This window comes from Bombus pascuorum, chromosome 8 (assembly GCF_905332965.1).
Source record: "Bombus pascuorum chromosome 8, iyBomPasc1.1, whole genome shotgun sequence".
Taxonomy (NCBI): Eukaryota; Metazoa; Arthropoda; class Insecta; order Hymenoptera; family Apidae; genus Bombus; species Bombus pascuorum.
The window spans coordinates 5,577,720-5,605,405 of record NC_083495.1 but is presented as its reverse complement, the minus strand read 5'-3'; the positions used below and the strand labels follow the sequence as shown (position 1 = coordinate 5,605,405).

The 27,686-nt window shown below is 40.4% G+C and overlaps 1 protein-coding gene and 2 long non-coding RNA genes across 3 annotated transcripts in view; 1 reads left to right on the top strand and 2 right to left on the bottom strand.

Annotated features, from left to right (window-relative positions):
- The window catches only part of LOC132910145 (uncharacterized), a 51,681-nt gene that overhangs the window by 13,666 nt on the left and 10,329 nt on the right, over positions 1-27,686 (bottom strand). The gene's annotated exons all lie outside the window — the stretch shown is intronic.
- Positions 646-27,278, top strand: LOC132910117 (uncharacterized). Its single transcript, XM_060965602.1, has 8 exons — positions 646-916; positions 1,828-3,108; positions 4,799-4,942; positions 10,585-10,762; positions 21,135-21,343; positions 23,636-23,727; positions 24,195-24,387; positions 24,981-27,278. Exons 2-8 carry the CDS (start codon positions 2,208-2,210, stop codon positions 25,259-25,261), a joined length of 1,998 nt encoding a protein of 665 aa, XP_060821585.1. The 5' UTR covers positions 646-916; positions 1,828-2,207; the 3' UTR covers positions 25,262-27,278.
- LOC132910144 (uncharacterized) lies at positions 14,115-15,972 on the bottom strand. The gene is made up of 2 exons (XR_009658687.1): positions 15,309-15,972; positions 14,115-15,065 (listed from the first exon to the last, which is right to left on the bottom strand). It is a non-coding gene; the product is annotated as an uncharacterized LOC132910144 (long non-coding RNA).

Genomic DNA, 27,686 nt, shown 5'->3' with positions numbered 1-27,686 from the left:
TGTTGTTTGTACTCCTAATTCAAATATCAAAATCGTATCGCAAGTTTGTATTCTCTTGGCAACAGGTTTATTATGAGTACGAACTGTCTGTTGATATTAAGGTGAAATATGTATCAATTCACATATTAGTAATTAGTTCCGGTTGTTTCCCTTTGTGTGTTAAACGTGTATGTTTAACGGACTCTGGTAAATATTTTTCGAGTATTGTAATAACGGATTACCAAACATCAAGCAAAGTTTATAGGCAGAAATCTTTAACGTGGATAGAGAAATCGATCCAGTGGAATATTTGCTATTGATTTCGAATCGAACATCATTCCCCTGATGTTCATCTATTCTCTTACATAAATAACTTCTCTTAAATAGCATTATCTTTTGTTGAACTCAGCTGTTCTTGGAAAATAATGGACCTCAAAAGAGCCCTCTAACACGTAACATTTACTTCTCTACTTATACCGTTATTTTATTTCTTCGACGGTAAGATGAAATCCATCATCAGGTGGTGACCTACGGAGATCCCGCGGAGTCACGGAAGCGAAATGGATCGAATTGATAAAAAGACACGTGCGAAGAGAAAGGAAGCCCCGGGGACGCTGGAGGTGGGAGGTTGAGCAGGGTGAAGTCGCTGGCGGGGTGGAGATGGCGGCCCGTACGCTCCAACCCCTCAGTAACGCGGTAGCCTCTGTCGAAGAGGTAGCTCCGTAGTTTCGTGCTCCGTTATTCGACATAACGTCTTCCGCTTTCCTCGTGCTGTCAACTTTCGGCAGTTTGCGGACGTTGGCCTCTAACGAAATCGTTCGGATTGAAGAGAAAAACTTGGAATTTGCCGAAGAAGTTGCAACAATGTAGCGTGAAGATATCTCTCGAGCGGTTACGATCAACAGGTTAATTCTTCGGTGACAAACCGGAGCGACTGGTGAGATTGAAGTCCCTCAAATGTTTGTTTGTCGAATCGAGGACGATAATTGAGGCACGAGCACTTAGAATGTTAGACTATTTTAGTTAGAGGTACGTCAGCACGAGCTCCTGTCAATAACTCGTATTAAACTTGTAACTTGTTGCAATATTTTCACATATTAATTAAAATCTAGTTAAATAAAAAGTAATTGAAAACACAGTGCAACTACGAGCTCACAGTTTATAATATTGATTTCAGATTGGTTGGAAATTAACCAGCAAAGATGAAAGGGAAACGCGGTATGCGCGGTTTTTAGAAAATTATTGCAGAGGTTCACATTACCGCGCGCAAGAGTATTTATATAAATTTTGCGTTTGAGCGAAACATCGCGGTGAATGAATTGATTCTCTCTTAGTCGAGGCTTCCTTTTTATCATTGGTTTGAAACGAGAAAGAAAATTACGACAGCTGAAGAAAAATAAAATATCTTCGTGAGTTCTTTTTATTTACACTTGTTTCTCCGCAAGCCGATCGTTTTTTAGGCGAATCGTCGCGTTGCCGCACTTCGGTTCTCTTTGATGGAGAAGGCAAGCGTCTACGGTGTTTGAAGAGATCTGTTTAACCTTAGGGAACCGTATCTGTGACGGGAACAAAAGTTTGTTGGCATCTCTGCTGTTCTTTATATACCAATCACAAAAAAGATACTCTTCGACACTCGTTGACGTTGTTGTTCACCATTAAGTAGTAAATTTTGTATTATATTTATAACAGGTTATTTTTGTAATTTTTATAACACGATAATATCAACGTTCTGAATTTCTATTTGCGTGGGTACTTTGAATCGCAAATGTGATACGAAGCGTTCATCGGATTGTCCTTTTTTTAAGAGTTCGAAGGGTCCAGCGTGTCCTTTAATCTCTTTGTCTGCAGATGAATTCTCGAAGATCCTTTCTCTCCTTCTGGGCTATTCTCCGAATCACTGTGTCATTCCGTAATAGCAGTGCGTAAAAGCAAAAGACTCGAGAACCATCGTAGAAGGGAGAGCAACTCGACAATTGGGCGCGGAGATGAAAATTCAATCCACTCCGGAAGGTTGGCGCGCAGCTCGGAGAAGACTCGTGGCGAGCCGGCACAACAAAGAGTATCGCGTTTCATCATCATTGTGGAAACGCAATGGCAGAGGGGCTTTCTGCTTTCGCTTGGTAAATTAAAAACAGAAGAAAAGTACGAAGACAAGAAAAAATACTAATCAAAGGACAAGCAGGGATCAAAAGGGATAGCAAGGGCATTCATAGAGTTATCGATCTGAAATGGCGACAAACAGTCCTGGACAATCGATACATCTAAAATCCCCGCGAAGTCCCCGTCAGCTACCTCAACTACCTCACATCCCGATCGGAGGACGGAGAAGTCCCACGCAGTTGTCTGTGAGCAAATCACCGGGCACGCCATTGGTTTTTGAGTTCCCTCCGGAATACTATCCAGAGACACCCAATACAAATTTCGATTTCGAGGAGTTTGGACGATTAAACGAGACCGATCGAGGTCCCAGAAGTCCGAGTTATTACGTTCGTCAGGGATGTAGGAGTCCAAAGAGTCCGACCCCGGACCTGTTGCACTCACCGAATAGAAAATCTCCTATTTTTCAATTCTCCGACTGTAGAAAAAATTTGGGGAAGACTATGAGCTATCCGCCAAGAAGTCCAGTCTCTGTCTCGCCTATAGTGCCAGTCAGGTCTCCTAGTTCCTCCACTTGCGGTACCAAAAACCTCATATCTTTCGATCATCGTAAAAGTTCTTGTTTCGGATTAAGTGGTCCTAAAACTCCCATGTCTCCAACTATCGTCACCTCTTTGACTCACGGATTGTCTGGTCCAAAGCATTCTGAAATGAATGTGGATCATCAAAGCAACGTGAATTACAAGACTAATGGATCCGGAACGTCTTGCGCAGAAGGATCTTTCCGGGATAAAAACGACAGTCCGAATAGTAAGAAGGGTAGCAAGAAGAGTAGTCATTTTAATCGCAGTCAAGGATGCTTAAATGAATCTATCAAGAATCAGAGCGAGAACACGGAGGATATCTATGGAAGAAATGGAAAAAATATGTCGAGGAGATCGACCAGCGACTTGACTGATATGGGGGACGCGGATACGGAGGTGACTTTGCTGTCTAGCCCTCGAAGAAGAGGCTCCATGAAGGGTGGTCTCGGTGAGTAAAATAAATCATGACACAAGGAGACACATCGGTACGCTTATTGTTAGTCTCGAACAAAATAAAATTCATTTCCAGCAAAGTTTTTCGAAGTATATTAATAAGGTTGTTCTCTATTGTATTTGTCAAAAGTTCGCTTAAAAACAGCATGGAAGTCTTAATTGAAAATTTATTGGATCAAAATGGGTCAATCTTCGGCAGCGTATTGTCGATTCGCAATTCCCTTGTCGAAACAATCTCCGGAATCGTATTTTAAAAGACTTTGCAAAGTGCAACGAGCGCGGAAAAGATTCAATTAACGGGGCTATCGTTGCACGAGGGAAAGAGAGTTAATTATCGATTCGTTATCGCGTGGGCGGGTCTCGTGTCCAGTGAAATCGCAAATTATATTATCTCGTAATGAGATACATCGTTTTCCGGACACCTCTAATTATTCAGTCGTTGAAGCATCTGTGGAACAATGCTCTCTCGCGTGGCGATCAACGAGGGGGATCGTCGATAGGATTAAAATCATTAGCCATTACTCCATCGGTTTTACTGATTCCTCCTTCTCCTCTCCCCTCCATTTCTTTTCAATGTCACGTGCGATGGCAGGATTATCGGTTTTAATTAATGCTGGTAGCATCTCGCGCTGATTTCCCCGAGTCGTTCGAAGCGTGCAACACGGTAACGAGCCACGCGACTTCCGAAGTCAAATTTTTTAATCAATTTGTAATCGATGACAATTGTTTCGTAATCGAGCTAGACGTGAACAACGACTCGGCCACGTGACACAGTTGTTTGAAGAAATCAGATTCAGCAAAGATAACAGGAGTGGAATTTTCCATATATTTCGGAAACGCCAGGCGCACTTCTCGGTTCGTTGGTACCAGCGAGAACGCAATTTGCTTACTGGTTGAAATATCCCATTGTTCTTAAAGTCAGAGCATTCTGTTTTGTATAAACTATGTCCCCGTTTTCTCGCGGCTGCACGGCACAGAGATCATAATTACAACGCTTTAAACCATCTTACCGTACATGATGTTCTTCCTATCTCCGCTTCGCTGGAATTAATAACAACGTCGTTATTAGCCCGTGCGTTTCAGAGTTAGTCTCTTTGTTCTTCGACTCTCGCGTCACGTATTTTCCATAATCTGTTACTCAGCCTCTCACGTTGTGCTTAATCTCGTCACGCGGCAGACAAAGGAAAGGGCTACCGAGAAGCTAAAAGTTGGTTTGACGTAATCATTTTCCCCAGACCGCCTTACCGATCCCAATTGGATCTTCGTTTAAAGGCAGCGAATAAAATCAGCTTTCGTTCTATTCGTTCTAGCTAGTATCCTTTCCCACTCGTGCTCCATTTTTCCCTTGCCATCAGGAACTTTCTTTTTGCCGACGGGGGCGAAAGGCTGATCCGAGTATTTCGAGCGATTAATCCTATAATACCGTTCGATCTTTGATCCCTTGAACTAGGCACATAGCTTTTGCTCGCGTGTTGAAACAGGCTCAAAGTCAGGGGTTAACGGTCATCGCCATGGTCGTGAGGAATCGTCGTTTGGCGCGTTTCACGAGCATTAAGAACGGCGTCGAGCAATTACCAGGGATTGTAGATCGCCTTTATTCGCGACAAATCCCTTTGAACCTTGTACGCGACGTGAATTCCCGGCCGGCATTTGATGAAATTGCCTGAGACGTTTCTGTGTTGCAGCCTATCTCGCGTCCAGACGGGGTTCCCGCGACAGCCAGTGCTCCAATTTGTCGAACGTCAGCAATGAGAACGTGGGTCCGTTGAACTTCAGCGCTCACCCCCGCGCCAGGCAACGGAGGACCTCCAATTTCTTGGAGCTACCCGGTAAGCACGTATTTCCATCGCTAAGGCTGTCGAACGCGATATTTCTTCGGTCTTCTGGTCGTTGATCGCGGTTAAGACGGTAGATGGTGGCAGGTGGTAGACGTCGTAAAGATGGAGTGGAAAGACGCAGCTGGATTACCTTGTATACAGGGCTGACATTTTCCAGTCAATTTTCAATTTACCTTATTAAATTCTGGTTTTTAAGATCGTGGTTGTGAAAGCACATTTCAAGGATTTTATTAATATTTCGTTTGCAGTTATTTCTTTCGTTTCTATAATGTATGAAATTCTTTTTGTGTTCACTGGTATACATAGCAGCCTTCTTGCGATAATAGCTTTTATATTAAATATGCTTTTGATCTTTGATGGATTATTATGTAAAAGCAGACTGTGCGTGTTTCATGGTCGCAAATTGCTATCATTGCTGGATCTTTCTTTCTTCAGAGCAATTTAAATGACAGAGAATTATGTTTACTTGTATAACTTCATCAGGTATTCCAGCTTTCAGCTAGACGTAGGAATTTTCACGATATTTTTCTTTCTGTCAATTTTTGTAACCGAGTTGTAACAATCGAGCGGCAGATTCAGTAGAACGGGGTCAAGTTATCAGATCGACCATTGTTACCGGAGTTTTTAATCGTACATTACTGTTTACATTGAATGGTATCGGAAGCAGCGGCGGCACCGCGCTGCCTGCCCTGGTTTAAAACTTTCAATACGCAATTCGAATATAGAACGAGGTTCCCCCCAACGAAATAAATATACACGTCTAATTTATGTCACCTTATATCTGAATCTAACTATGGAATGAACTATCGTGCAATCACAATGTTCAACGTGGTCTTGTCGAATTCGTTCATTGAGCAATTAATTATGCAAATGCTTATGAAAATTCGCCTCGATTGAACGAAGCTATTAAATCTTGAATTTTTCCAATATCTAACGTCTATTCGTTCATCAAAACGTTGTTACGTTTTAACGAGAAACGAGGGAAAATAAAAAAATTCAGTCACTTCGATCACTTTGCATTCGTGTCGATGCCACGGAGCTCAAACTCCATTTACATTGAAAACGTTTTTTCATCTGCGTCTCAACACAACGAGGGTGAAAAAGGAAAGGTTCCTCCGCTTCCTTTGGTTGAAGAACCATCAAGGGTAATATCGCGAACAGGATCGCGAAGGTAATCCCTGCCCTTGTGAGTCGATGTTTCGTGGTGAGGGTAGCTTGAGGATCTGCCCTTGAATGGATTTCCTAGCGGCATTGAAGCTGCGGAACGTATCAAACTGACAGATTACCCAGGAGTATCCGAGACGGCCATATCTGCACGGCGGAAATTAATTACGCGGCCGACGTCCGTTGGGTAAATACTTTCCGCAAATAACCAAGCCAACAACGACCTCTGTCGATGGAACAAAACCATCGCCGACATGTGATATTAGGATTAGCGATGTTAGGAGGCCGTGTTGGTCAATCAGTTACATTCCGGTGGAGAAATAGTAGTAGAGAAAGGAGAACGCGGAAAAATGAGACACGTTCTCGTAGAGCGCCATGATAATCTCGTCTGATAATGAGTTTTTTTCCCGACGGCTGGCGGATTCTCATTAATAACCGAGAGTACTGGCCGGAAATAGAAAATTGATATGACATGTAAATTATTGTTCCCATGTTTATGATGATAAACACGATATGCATGATGATAAACTACACTGCAGTTGTTTATATAATTATTTATGAGAGATTTAAATATACAAAATATCTAATGATAAATAGAGGATAAATATTTGCAGTTAAATGATAATACACATCGTTCTTTCGATTTTTTTATCTTTTTTCCTCTTGTTTTTTAATCAATACGATTAAAAAAATCTCAGAACGGAGACATGTCCTTCTGTATAAAATATAACGTAGTGAATAAGAGGAAAAGGTACGAGTAAGCGCTAGAAATGTGGGTGTCCAAGAGATAACCGACAACAAAACGTTCGACACAATCGTTTTCGAGAGGGAAAAATGATCGCGGAAATGTACATGCTCAGATACGCTCGCCAGTCGGGAGCGTTGTTCTTTGATAGCGTGGTTTTTGTCGAATGCTTTTATGATCGGCTTCTTTCTCGTGGCACGCGCAATATTGCGAATTTTTGTTGGCAAAAATTCCTCGGCATATTTTTGCCAGTCTGCAAATATTTAGAGGGAAGAACGAGTCCGGTGATATTCCCATTTACCGTTACGATTTCTTAGATAAGACGTGTATAAAACGAACCGAACCGATGCGATGCAATGATATATACGTCGATAGGATAAAGGAAGTGGAATAGGATGGACTAGGTCAGACATGGGTCGCCTTTGTCTCGAACGCCTCGGGATTCTTCCTGCTTTTTCCATTGGCTTCGTCATTTCCTCTGCGTCCGGTTTAATTATTCACTGCCTTCTACTTCTTTGTGCTGCTTCTGTTTCGAGGAAGCCTTCGAGCATTGTGTTTTTTACCTAAATTGTGGACAATTAAGCTTCATGCGAACTACCGTTCTTTTTTAATTCAGAGAAAAAAGAAAAACGAGCCGAAAATGTTTGCGAGTTAGATTTAAGTTAACTTGAAGCTTAATTATTTTTAGTTTCAGAAAATTGACATAAAATTTAAGATTTGATTGTTTTCGCCGAATTATTAATTTTTTTGTTAATTGTTGAAAAATCTAAATAAGGGTGAAATCTAACAGAGAAATCCGTATACCTCAAAGCATTAAAACATGTTACTACACGTACTTCTAAAAGCTTAGAGATACACAGACGTGACAAAGTTCTCTACGTAATTAGTATGTTTTCTTCTCGACTTATCTCGCTTTTAGTGGAAAATGCACTTGTACTACTTTTTCATCAAATCCCTCCCTTGTATTTACCTTGTTGTTCTCTTATTTCTAGATCGGTCTGAGCGTAGTAACAAGTTCAATCTGTCCTCTCGCTGTCTTTCAATTTGCGGGAGCTTTATCCTTTCTCGACCTACCTCCGAAATACCTTGGAAGATCGGATTTCATTCGTAGTTCCAAATGATAGTCATCGAAGCTCCCATTTGCGCGTCTAAGCTTCCCATTGCTTGAGGGCATTGGAATTTCCCTTCGAATCGATGAAAACTTGCCGCTAATTTCGACTAGGCAAAGTTTTAGTCAGTGTCGTTGCTGTAATTAGATACTCGGCTCGGGAGACGAACTTCTTGAGTGCCTCGTCGACCTGTAACCGCATTAAATGCCCGCTTTGTCGGTTGTCGTGTACATCATATGTTCCTGGTTCAATTTTCATCCACCTTTGGAACTTGTCCTTGTATGTTAGCGAACTGTTGCTCGTGGAAGGTTACCGGTAAAATTATTTCTTCTGCCTCCGTTCGTTTGACGATTTTTCAGCTGCCAATTTCATCTGCTTTGTCCACTAAGAATATGATTATTCATTGTTGGACGTAGATAGTAAGGAGATCATGCAATTTTGGGTCACTTCGATTCATCTCATAAAAGATATAACTTAGAAAAAACGAAGCTGGCACCCTGCTGGGGGTAGCCACCCACATGCTATATTTATTTTTATATTATTTTTTTTCACCAATAAGATATAACACTTTACCAAATGTCCATAAGGACAAATTGTAAAAAACCAAAATAAAATAAAAAAAAAAGAAACTTCGATTCATCTGAACTACCAGAACGATCAAAAATTATCAATCCACCACTTTTCATAGAAACTTTACAAACTTACAACGATACAATATTAGCTCTAATAGTTTCTGAATCTGGAAAGATCTAATTTTTCATTTTTATTTCTGTGGTACGTGTTTTGTAGTTCAGTAGTACAATAGTTCTATTGTTAAATCAGAATAGATGAGAGTTTAAAACGTATTGATAGTATTGATATAAATTAGAGAATGAACACTGTTCGTTGCAACAGATGAAATAGACTTATCGTACATGAAACCACGAATAACACGTATTGCGTAGGTGGTAGAGGTATTTTTGAATGTATCCGAGGTACGGACTCTGTTGGAGATTTAATTAACTCGATAATAAAGGGATATATAAATAAAAAGATTATAGAAATAATTGCAAAACTCTGAGCAAAAATTTATTCCACGATTGCCCATTCTCTGGGTGGTTCATAGGATCTGATGTAGTATGCATGAGTTGGTTGTGACCGCACTGTAAACCAACGAAGACCCATGGTCTGTTATGGTATCTCGCAGACCCTTTGAATACTGGATTACGTCCGAACGTTAAGGTTCCCCTTCATTTCGCATTTCTGCTAAGTAATACTTCTATTCAAATATATGTACATGCAACGTGACGTAGATTATAATTCTCCACGTATAATAGTCGTTCGGCTAAACTACATTATACCTGCATAAATATTTATCGATGCGATGGAGCCTATAGAAAAATATTGAAAAAGTTGAATAGGATGGTATACCATGGAAGTTAGTTGGAAACCAGTTGCATTAAACTGCGTTGAAAAAGCGAATGAAATTCTGCAGAGTTTACAGGGCTGGCGAATGGAATTTTCGTTTTGAATTTGAGAGTTTTGGTGATTGAAATGGCGATTGTAAACAGTTTTCAAGTTCATGTATTACAAAACGATGATTCGAACACAATTTTCCCTGTATATTTCAAGAGCGAAAAAAGAAGAGTGAACCAAAATTGCTAAGTAGGGAGAAAAAGCGTTTCCATAGTTAGCAAGCTGTTCGAACAGGAAATTGGGAAGCCTTCAAAGCTTCGAAAGCTTTGCTCCTATATTTACTGTGCGTCACGTCACAATTGGAAAACTTCCAAAGGTAAGAGAAAAAAATGATGGTAGTTTGTTTAACGTAAATCGAGGGTTTCTTTTTACGATCGGTAACGATCGGTGTTGGTGAACCGGTGGTTGAACTCTTAATTAGAAATTTCAGATGTGAACTTACCAAGCTCTTTGCCTTTCACTCTGCGATCGGTTTATTTACTTTCTTTTTGTGTACCTTTGCTTTAAGACTGAGACTACACAGACATTTTTTACGCCGCGTGTCGCACGTGGGAAACAGAGCACGCTGGGAACGTTTAATGTCGGCGTGTAACACGCAGCATATAAGACACTCATCCAGCCGTTCAACAGAAAAAACGCGACGTACAATACGTGACGTATGAAATATCCTTGTAATCCTGGCTTAAAATTGATCTCGTCGCTTTCGAATATGTATGTAAATATGTAAAAACGTTAACCACAGTAAGACAAAGTATTTTGAAGTGCGAACCGACGCGATAGTTGAATCGTGTGTATGCGCGGACAGCGGAAACAGAGTCAGTCTTCGATTGGTATGCGATGAGGACAGTTCTATTTTATTACTTTTTTAAATAGCATTTTTCGATTAAATTATTCTTAAAATTTCCCTATTTGTTTTCTTCTTCGTGCGTGATACTCTTCTTACGTACATGTATATACTTGTCTTATAAATTTTTCAGAGATTTATTTGACGTTCATTACGTTCATAGAAATTTAGAAGGATGAATAATCGAGAGAGCAAATGGAAAACGAAGATAATTATCTAATTAATCGAATATCCAAGTGATATCTGTTTATATTGTTTGTTGGTCTATTTGAACTAATATCCTGGCTTTAATTAACTGTCTATCAATACGTTTCAGTGCCAGATCACATCAGGCCACGAGTACATAGTTTACCAGAGAAAGCGTACAATCCGAGAGCCGGAGAGGATCTGTATAGACTTCGGGCATTCAGCATCACCCATAAAGGCGTCGTTAATCGTGGTGATTCGATTATCTCGAGACGTAGCAGGAGCAACACTTCTGTCAATAGTAGCAGGTAATTAATCCTTGTTAAGAATTATGTTTTTTCTGTGTATGCGATTGTGAAAATTCGTTATAAGTATATTTCAGTAGGAAATAATTGAAGCGAAACGTTCGAAAATTGAAAAATTAAAGATTTGTATGGTGCCTTGATTGTACAAAGCACTGGGGGAAAAATTTGAAGCCTATCGCGTTCTAATATTTTTTGAATAGAATGCTCGTCGCACGAGTGAACGATCTACAATTTCGGGAATTTCAAAGCCGATAATCGAGCGCTCCCTCGTATGCAGGATCAGTATTCTTGCTTCCTTTCGTTTCCATTGAATTGCGTTGAATCCGATCTAGAACGAGAACAATGACGGGCAAAATGCGCGACATGCTCGTTTCATCGATCACTCTCTACCACTGGGATTTAACTTAACAGACCGATTTTAATTTTCATGTCATTGCCCTGCTAATAATTAATTGCATCGCAACGTGATTGATTCTCGATTTTCCAGCAACTAAATATATGAATTTTAAACATCGATATTTCGTTTAACATCATAATATTGCAAGAAAATCTCTTGTTTTTCAATTTTTACAAAAATCGATTTGAACATGGATTCAACGCTCTTTGTATTATATATATTTTCCAGAGGCATTCGGCATCGAATCCGACTGCCGTAATTTCAATTACAGTATGTTAATCATGGGCTTACTTGTCCCTCAATTTGCATCGCTCTCACCTCATCATTTTTCACACTTGTTCGCCTGCTAAAGAATCTCGTAGTATTGGCGGGGGTATTAGAGGATTCAGCGGAAGCGGAATTAATGGAGCACGTTTGTCGACTTCCCTACTATGATTCTAATACCTTCGAGCCAACCTCGGCCATCGTCTTCAACGGTATATTTCAGTCCACCGATATCGATCCTCGCATCCTTAATTACTACGCATTAGAATCGCGATAATGGTCCTTTAAATTAATCGTTTTGTAAATTAAACTCTTCGATCTAGTCGCTTTTAATAAAATAAGCTGTTTCTGTCATGAAAGAAAATCGATTGATTTTTGCTTTCGTCCCTCGAAAATTCATTTGTTTAGCAGCCATGGAGCACAGGATATTTCTGACTGGATACAGGTAGAGGTAGTATCGTGGCGCTACGTTCGCGCTTTCATTCGTTTGCCTTCGACTTTCGTTACGAGAGGCCATAAGTCTTCCCTTCCCTGACAGAGAAAAATCGTTCATACCCATGGGAATGGAGCTTGTATTTCGTCCCCGTTAAACTGATTGTCACGACAAAAATTTATGACAATCAGAGCTACCATGCCGAAAATTTAATTCACCGGTGATAAGCGCAGGAAGGGCATGTTTATTTGGGGATCGCGTTCCTGATACCATGTTCGATAAGATAATCGCGTTCACGTCGTGATAAAATCCTTGACAAATCGATCACGCTAAAACGCGTGCCCCCTTTTCTAACGAAGACATTTAGGTAAGAATTAAAAAGTGAAAGTTCACGGAAGGAGATACGTCGAAATGGAAAATAATTTCGATTATAATTTTCGGTTAATGGACGTTCATCAGGATGTGTTTTAAAACAGTGAACGATACTGCGAACGATTCCACATATGGGGGAAACTCCACATACACGCGGCGCAGGTAATATCTTTATCCTGCTGATATATCTCTGCTATCTTAAAAAAATATGGAAAAAATTGCTTCTTACGAGGAGTTGTTTTATGGCCAAACCATATACTTTAAAAGCTATTTTTCTTACGAATGAAAACGCGGATGAAATTTATGGCTGCTATATCAACCTCCTATTAGTGTCAAACTAAATTTAAAATCTCTAAATTTCGATCTTCCGATTGCCAGCGATCAATTGCCAACTACGTATTTTTAGCGCATAATTCTGCAATTCTGTCAAGATAAAGAAAAATTCATTTCTGGACATTTTCCATGGTTTCCTGATATTCATTTTCGCGGAACTTCGAGCGTATTTATCACGCTTGTCAATGAGATGGAAAGCTCATCCACGCTCCCAGAATTCCATGTTTAGCCAGTTGTCTTCCCTAAACTAGAAGTCGTAAATGAGAAAACCCTCGAACCCTGGCGATTTAAACTTTCACTCGTGTCCGCTGCGTGCCCCTCTAGAGACTGTCACTTAATTTCGGCAACAAGTGAATTAACCGAGTTCCTACGGTTAACTTCGTACTTTATATCGTATTGTATATTTCAACAATTTGTTACCCAGTGATTCGTTTACAGTCAAATTTGTCATGCAAGTTAAGTCGGTACGCAAAATTCATTTTTTGATTCCGGATTGTGTATTAATAAATCCAACGTACTATCATATATATTTGAACAAATTCATTTCTCTCTCTCTTTCGTGGAATTTCTAATTTATTTCTTGATGTCGTTCCTTTAAACGAGAATTCTCTCTTTCTGTTTCTTACGTTTGAGAAATGACGTTCATAAATCTTCCCATGTATCATCTTTGCTTGAACTTCCGGTTTCTACTTGTCGTCACTTAACAAACGATCTCTGTTTTCCTTCTCATTCGGATAATTTACGCGCTAGGCGGACAAGTTAATTCGTCGCTGCCGAGAATGAATCGACTGCAATTTCATTTTTTAAATGCACGAACAAATCTTCCTCTTTATCTTTTATGACATAATCGTATTCTATATCTAAACAGAGATATTCTTGATTGGTCGACAAATGGAATAAAGCGATCGATGAGAAAGGTTTGAGCAACCTTTGTCAATCGTGTAGAAATCTCGCTTTCGTCGACGGGTCGATCGATTTCTATTTTAATTCGAACACGTTTCTCGCAAGGGGGAGATATTAGCAATCGTAAACGAGGAAACGTCGGTCGTATCGCCCCTTTTTCACATTTTTCATTTAACGTCGTTTAATTGGATCTCGAAAACGACATTGAGCCCAGCTGAATTGTCGGACGTCCATGACTCGCCATGACCAGGAACGATGACATTTCTTATCCAATCTCCGCACGTGCTCAACCAAGGTCAAAAGTTTAAGGGTGACATGAAAATTAACAACAGTCAACGAAACTACTGTTGCGTCGTTCCCAGCAACTTTTGGCAATCAGTCGTTTAAAAAACTGCAAAATTATATGGACAAAATGTAATCGTTCAACGATTCTCCAAGCGTTTTCTCTTCTTTTCTTTTTCTACGAGGATTCAAGATAGCCGTGGAATCAGCTTACCGTTCTCAACGAAGGGCATGGATGTCGACGAGCTGTCTTTCTACTTTTGAAAGCACGTCGCTTAAGTAACCAGCAATCTCGTTGCTATTCTGAAACGGCAACAATAACGCTCGCTGTAGATGGGGGACGTGAGAGATCGGCATTGAACGAACCAGAGAACAATATCTTAGAAACTTTATTATACAAAGATAATCGAATGTTTGCAACGAAATGTGGGATCAAGTCGTGACAATGATGGAGAGGCTTGCGTATTTAAAGGAGGATCGGTGATACGATCAGGGACGATCCTTAGAGGAAGAAAAGGAAAGGGCGAATTGCTATTTGGCGGGGAACAGCGCCGATTGGAGGAGAGCCAGAGCTCATGGTCGAGGCTTCCAAACGTTCCTTCATTTTCTTATTTTTCTTATTTTCATTATCAGGTATGCGGTGTAAAAGACAGTGGTTATTTTTGAAAGCCACTTCGAAAGGCCGTGAACGCTTTGACTCGTTGATCAGCTATTCGACTCGACTCGTGTACTCTTTCTTCTGTTCTCTACCGCTTCCGTAGCACGGTCGCACGTTCTTCCTGACTCGATCCAAGATCAACATGCAAGACACGAGGAAAGATTCTCTGCCTGGCATTAGCCGTATTTCCTTTGAATCTCGTTTCGATAGAACCATGCTGGCGTGACGCAGTCGACAAGAACGCGACTAGCTTCTCGAGTGTCTTCCATCGGATATTTCATTTTCGAATTTTTCACATGGAAATGTTGGAACAGATCGGGAGAACGCACTAATATTGTACGTGGATCGAAGCTGGAGCTGAGTCAAAAATACCGCGTGTCAACTCTCCCCTGCGTGGCACGACATCAAAAGGGTATCCGTTTGTTGTTTTTTAATTGTGATTTGGTGTGACGATAATGGATCTAGTCGCTGTACTCGATCGTTTCCTCGTACTCCATGGACTGCTGCGCCCTCGTCGACGACGAGGTCACGGACTTGATGGATGTCGACGACTCGATGACGGACTTGGTCTGCACGCTCTCCATGGATTTCATGGTGGAGACGGATTTTGATTCCGCCGTTATGTTCATCGACTGCTCGACAAGGCTACCAGCGTTTTCGTTCACTGCCGAAATGAACAAATTCTTATCTTAATACACCATCCGGTGTATTGATTCATGATTATTTTAAACGTATCTTATCTTACAAATTGTGAAAAATTCCGAGTCATAGAAAATGACTGATAGCATTAATTAGAACTAGAAAGTGGAATAAATCAGCCAAATTGGGCGTGAATAACAGGAGGAAATCGAGTTAGAAAAGTAAAAAAGGATTCGATCGTGTACCAAATCAAATTAGCAGCACGCACCTTTAGCGACCTCCATTACTCAAAGTTGCGCGTCGGTTTCTCTTAGCCAGTCGGTTCCCAAAGGAAGTTTCCGTGAAGAAAGGAGACGCGAACAACTCGGGATCGAACTCACGAATGGTCCGAACCGCGGAGCTTTGGGTTATTCTAAACCCGTAACCGATGATGGAGAGGGAAAGTCCGCGATCACGTGGCGGTAAAGATGCACGAGTATCAGGGGGCGAGAGGGTAAGGTGAAAAATATTGAGCGTGTTTGGCGGCTTTTACGACGCGGCGAGGAATATTCGTGGAATTTCGAATGGCTCGCAACGTACGTGTCTCGACGCTGAGTCAATGTTCTTCCGACAACCGCGACGTACGTCTAGCTCATTGTTAGTCATCGCAGTCGAAGATTAGTACTCTGATAGTCTCGAGATAACTGGAACCAATTTGCAATCAGTTACGTGTATCTTTGTAATAATTCAATTTCGCGTTTCTTTGGGATAAGATTTAACGAAAAACGAATTTTTGAAATCTGAGAATTTTTTTAGCCATTACAGTCATCGAAGTTGTAAGGTATTTTGAAATCACATCTGGTGGAGCCTCCAAGAGCTGCCTCTGTGTAATGCTGAGGAAAATAGCGATTCGTAATCCGTCTTCTTGATGAGAAAAAGTCACGGTAGGGAAGTTCGTGGAAGAAACTCCATGATCAAGGAATTAGATACGGTTAAACGATAGATCGAGTATGAGAGTTTTTATAGCGTTGATCGAGCGTTCTTAAACCAACGTCGATTCAACGTTTTCATTACAACGATACTTCCTTTATTTCTGGCGCAGGTCCTTCTGTTATAAATTTCTGTTTCTTCTGGTTTATATTAAGAAGTAAATTTCAATAGAGCTTCTTCCATTTAAATATGTATATGTAAAAAAATATATATCTACATCAAACCACAATAATTTCGCATAATGTAAACGAGTCATTCTCACGAAATCTAAGAATTATATTTTTCACGAACGTTCGTGAGTTTCACCCTCGTTTGAGCACTATTTACAGTGGAAACGCAGTTTGAAATTTTGCCAGATTTTCTGTAAACGTACCATCTTCGTGTTTTTTTCTGCGACATACTTTCAAGGCAGTCTGTTTCAACGCACAAGGTGATCGGTCACTAAATTTAAAGACTGAGTTTCCGAACTAAAAGATGAGTCACTTTTCGATCGTGGAAGATCAGCCTTCTCTACTGTTACATACGAGTAATAATTGATGACTCATGTATGCTAGTGATTGTAGCAAATCGAATTTTCATCCATGGAAACGGTCCAAACGTCGCACATCAAATGACATATGAACTAGGCCGAGTAATTGTCAGCCAACGTTGAATTAATCGGAAAGTTTGACGGGAATCTTTAATTATTGGCCTGGTATGACGTTCATGCGTCATACTGGCAAACCATTCTGCTGCTAGAATAGTACTTTTATTTATATTTGTTTGAACAAAATGACTAAGGTTGCGCTATTTCTACGCGACGTAACGAGCTCGTTCAAGGTGACTTTCATTTAACAATTTTCGATGGAAAATTGGATGAAATTAGATAGAAACTATGATAAATGGTTTCCTGCTACAGAGATTGTTCTTTAATTAAAATGTGTTCCGGGTACACCAATTTTCAATAATATTTTTTACCTTTATTTTACACTGACGTACTTCCATCGATACCCTTCAACGAATTTTCCTCTGTACAATCATCGCGGGATGGTTCTCTCGAAACATCGTAGGAATCCCCTCAAAATAGTCACAACTTGTTTGCGGCCAGGCGTTAGTTAGACCACCGAGAGCGATCCCACAGGGAACGAGCCCGGGAAAATAGGTTTCACGCAGGGAGGTCGGTTCTCTGGCTTACGCGAAAGGTTTCCATCGTCCAGCCTCTCATTCCTCGTCAACCTTTTACGCACAGCCAACTCTGAATTTATGTTCGTCCGTGGTAATTTGCCGTTGGCGAGGATTAAGGAATTCTACGAGGAAATTCGATCGTTCAACGATTACCGTTAAAGAAAATAGACTCGATGAAAGATTGGCTTGAAGAAATCGCGTTTCGTAGATTTAGAACGAAGTTGGATGGAACGCAGTGCGAACGATTCTCTATGTGAGTACAATTTAGAAATCCGAAACCACTCGCTTTTTTACTCTTTTTTACCATATTCGATAAATACAACTTTGTTTCTAACTTCTTGCTGTTCCATTGCAATCTCATCGAAATACTCGGATGCGACATCGTTTCTTATTCAACGTGATTAGCAAAGATCGATGTTCGAGCTATTCGTATTCTGTTCTCAACCTCGACTCCCTTTTTTCGACGATTCATCTGAAAATTTTCTCTAAAAAATTAACACAGCATCGCCAATTTATCAACGTTGATGTAGACGTTTAATCTCTCTCTCTCTCTCTCTCTCTCTCTCTCTGTGAATCCTTTTAATCCATGTAAATTTACGTATTTTCCTGACGATAGAAGGAGAAAAAGAGGAACCTCGACGATCGTGGAATTTCACGGCAGAGATGTCGCAGAAAAAAGTTTGGTCGTTGGAAAGATGATCGTCGAGCAAGAAGCGACTACCATTGTGTCTAGACGATAAGAAACTCTTCCGGTGGAGATTGCCTTTCGCTTTTGTCGTGATCGTCTGTTATTACGCCAATTATTACATCGTATCCAAGGAGATGAGCCCAGTCGATGCGTTCCATCGTCTCTTCAAATAGACGGTGTAAATATTTGCACCGGTTTTTCGTTTTCTTACCGGAGAGATCTCTCCCTTTCTCGCCCCTCCGTTTATATATAACTCTGTACGTTACAGCCTCATCTTCGTGTTTCGTGTAAGTGTACTTACACACGTGCCAAACCGGAGGAATGCACGAAGCATTGTTCTTGGCCGGGACACGACGCGTGTCTCGATCGAGAGGAACCACGAGACCGAGTCTTGAAAATCGTGTAAAAGGAACAGTTGAATAATCGTCGGTCGAGATTTTAGACTGGTCAGAACGTTTCTCTGAATAAATGAGTATAAACTCTCGGAATAAATGGGCGAAATTATTAACGTAAATTATTAACGAATAAACGCAATGTTTTTGCGGAAAAATAGCAAACAGCACTGCCAGAGAAAAACATAAACTCAACAAGCAAATTAAGAGCCGATGAGAATTATGGTTCGTGATAGCGACATTTATCGCGTCCTGCTACTTTACTGGATTCATTAGCATTCTAAATATTATCACGATGACCATACAAAGTGGTCTGCTTTTCTACTCGTGTAATCCGCCGCGCAGCGCAATTAAAATCGGTCGCGCGAAACGCGCTACATATATCGACTGCTTTTCAGTTATTCAGGCATATTTGATCGTGTCCACACTGTTTCTCCGTTGGTACAATTTTTTTTTTATTTATTCTGCTCAATCGCGCATATAGCGATCGATTCGTAATTTTTATTCACCGATAAATAAAATGCCTGGCAATTTTCTACTAATTTCCTATAGATCGAACAACTCATTCAACCTTGAAATTCCGATTTAAAACTCGAATTCCTCGACAGGGTTAGCCGACGCAGTTACAAGTCGACGAAAATCGTAAAACTTTAACTCGCTGAATCGAACTGAGGGGTTGAAAGCAGAAAGTTCCGTTTTATTAGGTTGAAATTCGTGTTCCATCGCATCGAGAAAAGCACGCTGCTTACGTCGAGCCATTGCTGCGTTAATCCCAGATCGGCAACTGCTCCTTTCCACGCGCTCGCTTTGTGTCCAACATTATGCACGTAAATTTGATTATGTAGCTCCCCGTCATACGATCGATAAGGGCTCGCGGTGAAACGTGACAGTCGAATGGAGGAAGTCACCTTGCCACAGTAGCGAATTGAAGGAATGGAGAAGCGAATACCTTTGTTCGAGTGTACATCGACGTAAATGGTTTTATTCTCGAAATATCACGAACTTATAGCTATGTCTCTCGACGACAAATTGGTCCTTTCCGATGTGCTCTTTTGAAGCATACCAAATGTACGTATAATATAGGTGGCTGTAAATTGAAAGAAAATTTAATAACAAATCAAAGAGGGTTAATATTTGATCCACGTATGCACCAGCAGCGCGCAATAAGGCGCCACGCGATATGTGAATTACTTGAACAATTTTCTTGTTCGTATTTCGTTCCCATCCGCTGTATATGTATACAAAGTAATACGATAAATCGAAAGTTTCGGTATCAAGAAAATTTCAGCTTTGTCCAGCGAGATGATTGAAACTTGTTGGTTCTTTTCGTTTCGTTGAATGGCTCACGTGTAATCGACCAGAGGCTTCGAAAACTTGCTCGGATTTACGTAATGTTTCGTGTAATGTTCCGCTGATTCTGTAGCATCGACGGAAATTCAATCGCCGTTGGAATCGATTTCACCACGATCTCTCCCCTACCGTTCAACTCAACTCCATAGAACCCTCGATGGCCGAAACATTCGATTCGAGAGCTTTTTGGTCCATTAACCGACGATTTTTCATCGACGCCGACGATGAAAACGAAGAAACGTTCCGTCGTCGGTCGACGAGATTCGATATGATGGATGCAATTTAACGATATGCATTCTCCTAGATGCACGTCGAGACGTATTTTCCCTTTCGTTTGCTCAGAAAACGTCGAGGATGGAAAAGGGATAGAGTAACAATGTGAGTTTATTAAAATTTTTCGTGGAAGGTATTGGTGTCTTGTCGAGTTTATGACTGGAACAGTGGAGCTGGAAACAACCGAGACAGTCGCGAAATTCCACGATTTTTATTTTTGTGGCTGCATTGCTGTTTCAGATGACCCGATTCCTCGAATAAGTCGAAAGTAATTCTCGCGGAAGGAAAGTTGGAAAATTTATAACATTTCGTGTACATATGGAAGATTCTGAGAAATATGAAACGTGTTATTTATAATAATTCATATTTATCTGAATTTCCGTGGTAGATTGAATCACGCCAACATGCAATCTCGTATTTCACACTTGATCGGTTATAATTTGCATCACTTAAATATCAAAAGGCTTTGTTACGTTCTTCAAAATAGTTTCTATATCTTTGAATTATATCCCAGTTTCAAACAATCAAGATCACCGATTGTTTGCATCGCCACGAATACATGTAACATTCATTCAGATTTCTTTTATGCAGATTTCGTCTCTAATTAAGGACCAGTAACATTCGCGGCATGAGATCGTTGTAAGCGAAGCAATCTGCAAAATTGAAACAAAACGCGCCACCGTGACAATGGTTACATTTTCTCGATATTCTCGGCAAATCCCAACAATCCTCACGTGTTCCTCCTCCGTGTCGTGTTTCTCCTTCTCTTGAAACGGGCATGATTTTGCATTTGGAGAGATAATAGGATTATTCTGTAAACAACAATCGTAACTGAAAGTTATTTAGATGCAACATACTAAATATGCATGTTTGACGAAGAACCGTGTAATCCATTGTTCGAGCGAAGCTCGCTAATAGGATTCGGTCTCCTCTCGCAGCGGGCTCTATATACTTACGATAAATTAATTCGATGGACTTTATTGAGTCGAGATCGATGATTGGTTGAACTATAGATGATAATTATAGATCTGGGCTGGAAGGGCTCGTAGCTGCGAGAACCATAGACGTCATCCTGACTGTCCTGTGGAAATCATGATTTTTATAACATTTTACAATTCATCCCTACAATATTCTATCTTTCTTAACAGAGATCGAATTGAGATACTTTCTTACGATTAAGTCGAAGCTTCTGTACTATTCGATCCTACACGACAACACAGTAGTCGCTGTACGGTAAATTTTTGTACATTTTGTTCAGAAATAGCAATGTCTCGGGTGAAAGATCACCGTTCGAAGGTTCCTGCTGTAGCGGACAAGGCGTGGGAGCGGATAGCACGGAAAGCGAAGAAATGGAAGAGATCTCGAAATATCGAGTGGTTCTGCTCGGTGATTCCGGAGTTGGGAAAACTGCGCTGGTTTCGCAGTTCATGACCAGCGAGTATATAAACACATACGATGCTAGCCTGGGTAAGTCTAATCCTTTATTCTCTGTCGATCGATATAAAAAATTTAGTAGCTATTGTTTGTTATTTTCTGCCTGTTCTTTTACGTTTTTTCTGTATTTGTAGTCACTGTCGGTAACTAAATTCCACCTATAGATCGCGTGTAGCGTCGAAGTTAATAATAGAACGAAGCGAAAAGAGGATTACTTCGCCATGTTCTCTCTAAGTCCTTTTTCCTTTCCGTCCTCTACGCTTTTGGTTTTCTTTTTTCTAATAAAGAAAACCACATTTTGAGCGTTGTTTAAAGCACGATAACGAGGTTCTCCTGAAACGAGTCACGAGCTGTGGTTATTCTTTTCTTCCCGTTGCTACAGCACGACCGAGTGGTTCGATAATTTCGTTATCGCGTCTGTTTTTATTTTGCGATGTCTCTTTGTGTTTGTATGCATCGTATCACCATTGTGCCCGATAACCCCGGAACTGTGACAAGCTGGTTAAAGCTTGACGTTCGTCTGGCGTTCCAGTAGAAAAGTTTAATACCGAAACGCAAGGAAACATATCTGAAATGGAAGAACTGAACAAGGTTTGCCGCAATTACTTCTTTTGATTTTCCCGATACAAGGAAAGCTTCGAACGATTCGTCTCCTCATATTTGGTTATTAAATATTCCACAGTTTTTATGCTTCGAGATCTACTTTTCCACCGAGGATAAGGAAAGAAAAGTATTCGAGCTGGCAGAAGGGTGGTTCTTCGAAATATATCTTGTTCAAATTCAGGGAAATCTACGCTCTACCGATGTACCGAAGGGATGTTTTCGCGTACGGATAAATATTTTACCCAATGCTCGAACTTCTCTCTTATTCCTTTCTAACGAATGCAGGTACTGTATTCCACTGGTAGCAATCTAGTTCAGAAATACCGAAAGAAATTCTGGCTCGCTGGAACGTGGTTAAACGAGTTGGCGGTTATACGGGGAGGTACGTTAATTATAAACGCACGCATGAGATCACAGCAGTGGTTGTGGATATAACGAGTATTCCGTTTCTTGCCAACTTTTTCGTACGTCTAATTATCCTACCATTTTTAATGAAGAATTTTGGAATTAAATTTCACTGTGCCTCCTTGTCAATTATTTTACAAATATTAATCTTCGCGTTTAACACATTCACTGTGTTCATACCTGTGAGTTGCTCCGAGTCTTCTCTTTTTATTAAATACTATAGTAAAGCTGTTTGCGTGGGAAAAAACGAGCGAAGGAAGACTTTCTTCGCAGACAGTCTAATGATGATTAATAATGGAGTTCGTTAGACGCTCTACGTCATCATGCTTATCGCCAGACAAATGGTCAACCGTTTATCAACAAATTTTCACGATTTTTTAATCGACATATGCGCCATTAAATCAGGTGATCTTTCTTTGTAGAAAATAGATTGTCAATTGGATTTGTACGTGTCGACGTAACGATACTCGAATGTCGGTTCTCATCCATTTGGTAATTCAGAGAAAAATCTCGTTGACGATTTTCCAAATGGCCTGACCTCGGTTTCCGTTCCACACGAACACGATCCTCGCCGCGTGCGATAATGGCGGTTTCGTGTAACTCTAGCAATGCGGATCGTTAATGTGGCCTTTCGCCATGGTTGTATAGTATTGTACACCTACCTATCGAAGCAGCCTTCGGCCTATTACAGGACAATTGTTGTTCACTACGCTATACACATGATTATACGATACTCCCACCTATCTTTCCTTTCGTTACATCCTTCGCGTGTTTCTATTTTGAATAATTCGTCATTTAACGTCTCGAAGATGACGCTTTCTGATTTATACTCGCGTCGACAGAATGACATTCTTTCTCGATTCGAGCAAATATATTGCAAGTTCGTTGTTTCCGAGATACTTTTCGCGTAAGAATTAGTTAAATAAATTAGGTTGAGAGGAATATATTACAACGTTGTCTGAAATGTAGAACTTAGATTCTACACGTGCTTAAACGTGTTAAATTGGTATACTACGACAACTAAGAGACTAGAAACGTTAAGATTTTTATCATAAACATAGGTATAACACGGTTTGGCCATTTTCGCTTCTCCTTTTATTCGTTTCGCATTTTGAACAGTTCAGAGATCCAGTTGTTTTATCGCTGCTAGAAACTGGTCTTTCGATAAAAAAGACTGTCGGAAGACTATCGTTTTTTGTTTCACCGACTAGTTTTATTGGTTTCAGGCTTCGCGAACAAAACTTAATTTATTGCCAATTCTTTCAATCGTTCTATTTCACATTGACGTGTTATCAAGAGAATTATGATGTTTGACAGATGACGAGTTCGGGGAAAAGACAGTGTCAATTTTGCTGGATGGCGAGGAGTCGGAAATGGTATTTATCGATCATCCGCACGTGGAGATGAGCGTAAGTACCATTCTCGTTTCAAAGACTTTACACCTACGCCCGAATACGCGAGTTTGCCTAAATTCTATGAACATGAAACGCAATTAACCGGGAAACGTTGTTGCATAAAAGTAAAAACTTGGACGGATAGACATGGCGGATAAACGTCAAGTTAGTAGCTAAGTAACGGGACCTGGGTTGAGAAAGGCGAATCAAAGAAGAAAATTAACTCCAAATAAACAACGATATTTTAATTAATTCCGGAGATTAATTACTTGAAAAAGCTGACTTCCTGATATTTTCTTTTAATATTTGCGGCAAAACTACGGTTGGCTTTTCTCGAACGCAAAAAGAAAGGCAAATTTAAATCTTTATATCTTGATTTAAAATCGAACAACGAATAAGAGATATATTTTAAACGAGTTTATCACGACGAACAAAGGTTCCGAGTAATATCTAATGCAATTATTTCTACGAATCTCGTGTAGGTAGAAAATTCTTTATCCACCTACGAGCCCCACGCGTGCATCGTGGTTTACTCCACCGTGTCCCGTACGAGCTTCCAGGTTGCGGAGGAGATCCTAAACTACTTATGGAGGGAGCACTACACGCAGGAACGATCAGTGATTGTAGTCGGTAACAAGTCCGATCTTGCGAGAAGTCGGACGATCACGGCAAACGGTGAGTTTTAGCTTTCAGATAAAACGTATTTTTAATAGCAAAAAAATCATTGAGAGAGATTTCGAATGTCTAGCTCGAATAATTGAAAAGTACTATAGGTAACTGAAATAATTGAAAAGTAGGTATCTATTGATCAAATTAAAGAGCACGGGTCTGGCAGATACCATTTTTATATCAAATTCGCAGAAAAAGGCTTGTTAATTGTTCGCGTAGATTTATTACCAGAACTTTCATTCCCTGAATCGTTCCATGGTATATTTTCACCCTATTATTTTCAAACACGTGAATCGTCCCACACGTGGATAGCCATACATATATATATGCACTTCAAACAATGCAACGATCAGTCGGGCGCAGATGCATCGATCCTTTCTCCCTTTAGTCGCGAAACGAAAGATTTCGTAGAAATCTGCCAGAGTTTTAAGGCGCATTCAAGTAACTCAAACGCGGTACTCAATTGGGAAGCATTTGTGCAAAGATCCTGAGCTGCGAATTTGATAAAGCTTCTCGAAAAGGAAGCGAGCGAGAGAGAGAGAGAGAGAGTGAGAGAGAATGAGTGTTCTGGTGATCGAATAGTTGGTGTTCTTTCAAAGAGGGTAAGCAGCTAGCAACATCGAGGGAGTGTAAGTTCATCGAGACATCCAGCGGTATCCAGCACAATGTAGACGAGCTTCTGGTAGGCGTGCTCAAGCAGATTCGACTTCGTGAGAGCCGTGACAAGAAGCTGAAACGCCAGAGTAGCAAGAGGAAGATTCTGTCTAAGCTGCATGGTAGCAAGACGGCGCTCAGCTTAAATCTCGCCAGGGAGATATTGAACAAGATGTGCTTGAACGACAGCAAGAGTAAGAGTTGCGAGAACCTGCACGTGCTGTAAGAGGATATCGCGATCATTGACCGACGACGTTCGATATTTCGTTCTATTCCCGATGAATCGCATGAGTGAGAATGTAAAACACGTTGTAAACTTCGTGAAGCTGAAACGTTTCCGTTGAGTAATGGTTGCGGTTTGCTGGTATGTAATGTGAATTTCGAGAAAAAAAAGTGGCAAAATATTGTTTCAAAGAGCGCGTACGTTAATGGAAAAGTTGTTCCAGCGTGATTGTGGTTTTTGGTTAAGAGGATTTCGTTAAAATCATATAAGCAAATGGGTTTTAGCGAGTTTACATTAGCAGGACGAATAAAATGGAGGATGGAGAAATGGTGCAGCGAAACGAGACGTTTCCCGCGAGTATCGATTTTTCGCTACGTTTTCAGTCTCATAACGAATTCAGGCCTACGCATATCGCGTCCTCGAAAGCCGATGGATGGATAGAAAGCGCAAACAAGGAAACTTTCACCCTTCCTCAATCGTGCCCTCGAATAATATTTGCTCTACCCTTCTCTCGCCCGTCGGTGGTAACCAAAGTGTCGTTTACAATTGAAGAAAACTGGTTGTGGACCAAGCAACGAGTTTTGTACTCGAAACGAGTTTCAAACAGTACGCGAGTCAATTTGACGAGCTGTTAATTTCTCTTAATTTGCGATACGAAACGCTCATTCTTTAATTACATGTTCGGCGTAAGATCTCAAAATCGGAACCAAAGGATGGAAGATCGCAAAATTTATCATGAGACAAATGACAACGCGAGTAAATTTGGCGGCTGCATGATACGCGGTTCTATTATTTATTAGGATCTAATGAATAACACGTGTCCCTCGGCTCTAGTGTCGCAACTGGCTGTGTTCTACACCGGCGCTCGTTTATATATTGGGTGATTCCTTCCAAAACAATCGATACGCTCGCCCCTAAAGTTGGAGGAAAAATACCGAGTCATAAAAACGGCAGTTTTATGGCTGAAGGTGTTAAAAGAACTCCAAGGTTTATTACGCTTTCTCTATGTCATTGAGAAGTATCGATCGCGATTATTCCTATGGTTTCTAGCTATTCTGCCGTACGCTTGTTAATTATTCGATTAAACACTGTCACACGATTTCTATATATAAGTCGAAATTTCTTAGCGAACCATGTCGAACGTTTTACATAAATTACTCTGCATTCGATTGTTTGGTGGTGAAACACTAACGCACTGTTTCTCTCACGTGTAACGCATACACACGTGTACAGAAACGAAGAGAGAGAAAGAGAGAGAGAGAGCTTTCCGATAATTGCGGCTATGCGATATATCAGCTTCAATTAAACATCTTCCATTAATTGAGATAAAAACGGCTGATTGCCGTTTACTTTCGGAACGAATTGATTTATGTCAATGCGAAAGTTAGGCTCTAATCGTTCCTCGTCCGGTTCGATTTTCAGAGAGGATACGTTTGCCAAGCGAGCGAAGACGTTGTCGACGGCGTGTCATTAATTTATTAAACTAACTGGGCCAATGGAAGGTGTAAACGACGTTGCTTTTCGTCGTTGACGGTCATTTCGTTTCTGACAAACGTGGAATTTCACTTTGAGGATCGAGTTAGCCGATCAAACCTCTAGGATCGTTTCGTTGGACGCTGGTTTCGTCCAATTCGTGCGACGCTGGACGTCCCAACGCTTCTTACTATACGATATCGTGTAGAAATATAATGTAACGTTAATAGTTTAGCGATTATATATGGAATAAGATATTTCACGAAAACTCTAGATTACTTTGAAGATCTTAATTCGAGAATTCTATTTCTGAATTCATACCATTAATATAATAAGCAACTCTGATTAAAAAGAAAATTTAGTAGAAAAATCTTTCTGAATAATTTTTAATTTGTCTTCCAAAGATAGGAAAGACGCGCATACGATTTTCGTTTTGTTCGTTTCCCGCGAAACGGAGCTTCGGCCGCGAAAACTGGTATCGCGTATTTCAGGGAAGTATTTATAGGATTGTCAAAGTGAAAAAAAAGAAAAAAAAAAAAAAAGAAAAGATTCAATCGAGTAGGGACGGCCTAAAAACGTACAAGACGGATGGAGAACGGTCTCTCCGTCGATATATTTGCATGTAGATTTATCATATTATTAATGTTGTTTTCGAAAAGGCCAGCTGATCACCAGTAATGATCGATCGTTACAGTGATTTCAGGATATTATGAATATCTGTAAATTGAAATAAGCGCTTCACATATCGAGCAGCGACTTCTATATGGTAGAGAACAATCGATTATACGTATTTTAATCGTAAACATTCACGTGTCCTGATTATCACAGTCTGACCTCTGTCTTAGATCATTGTCAATTCGTAAGAACGTTCGTAAACGGTTATATTTTCTCAAGCATCGTTCGTGAACGACGACAAAATCCGTTACAAATGTTGTTAATCGTCCTATAAAGTCGT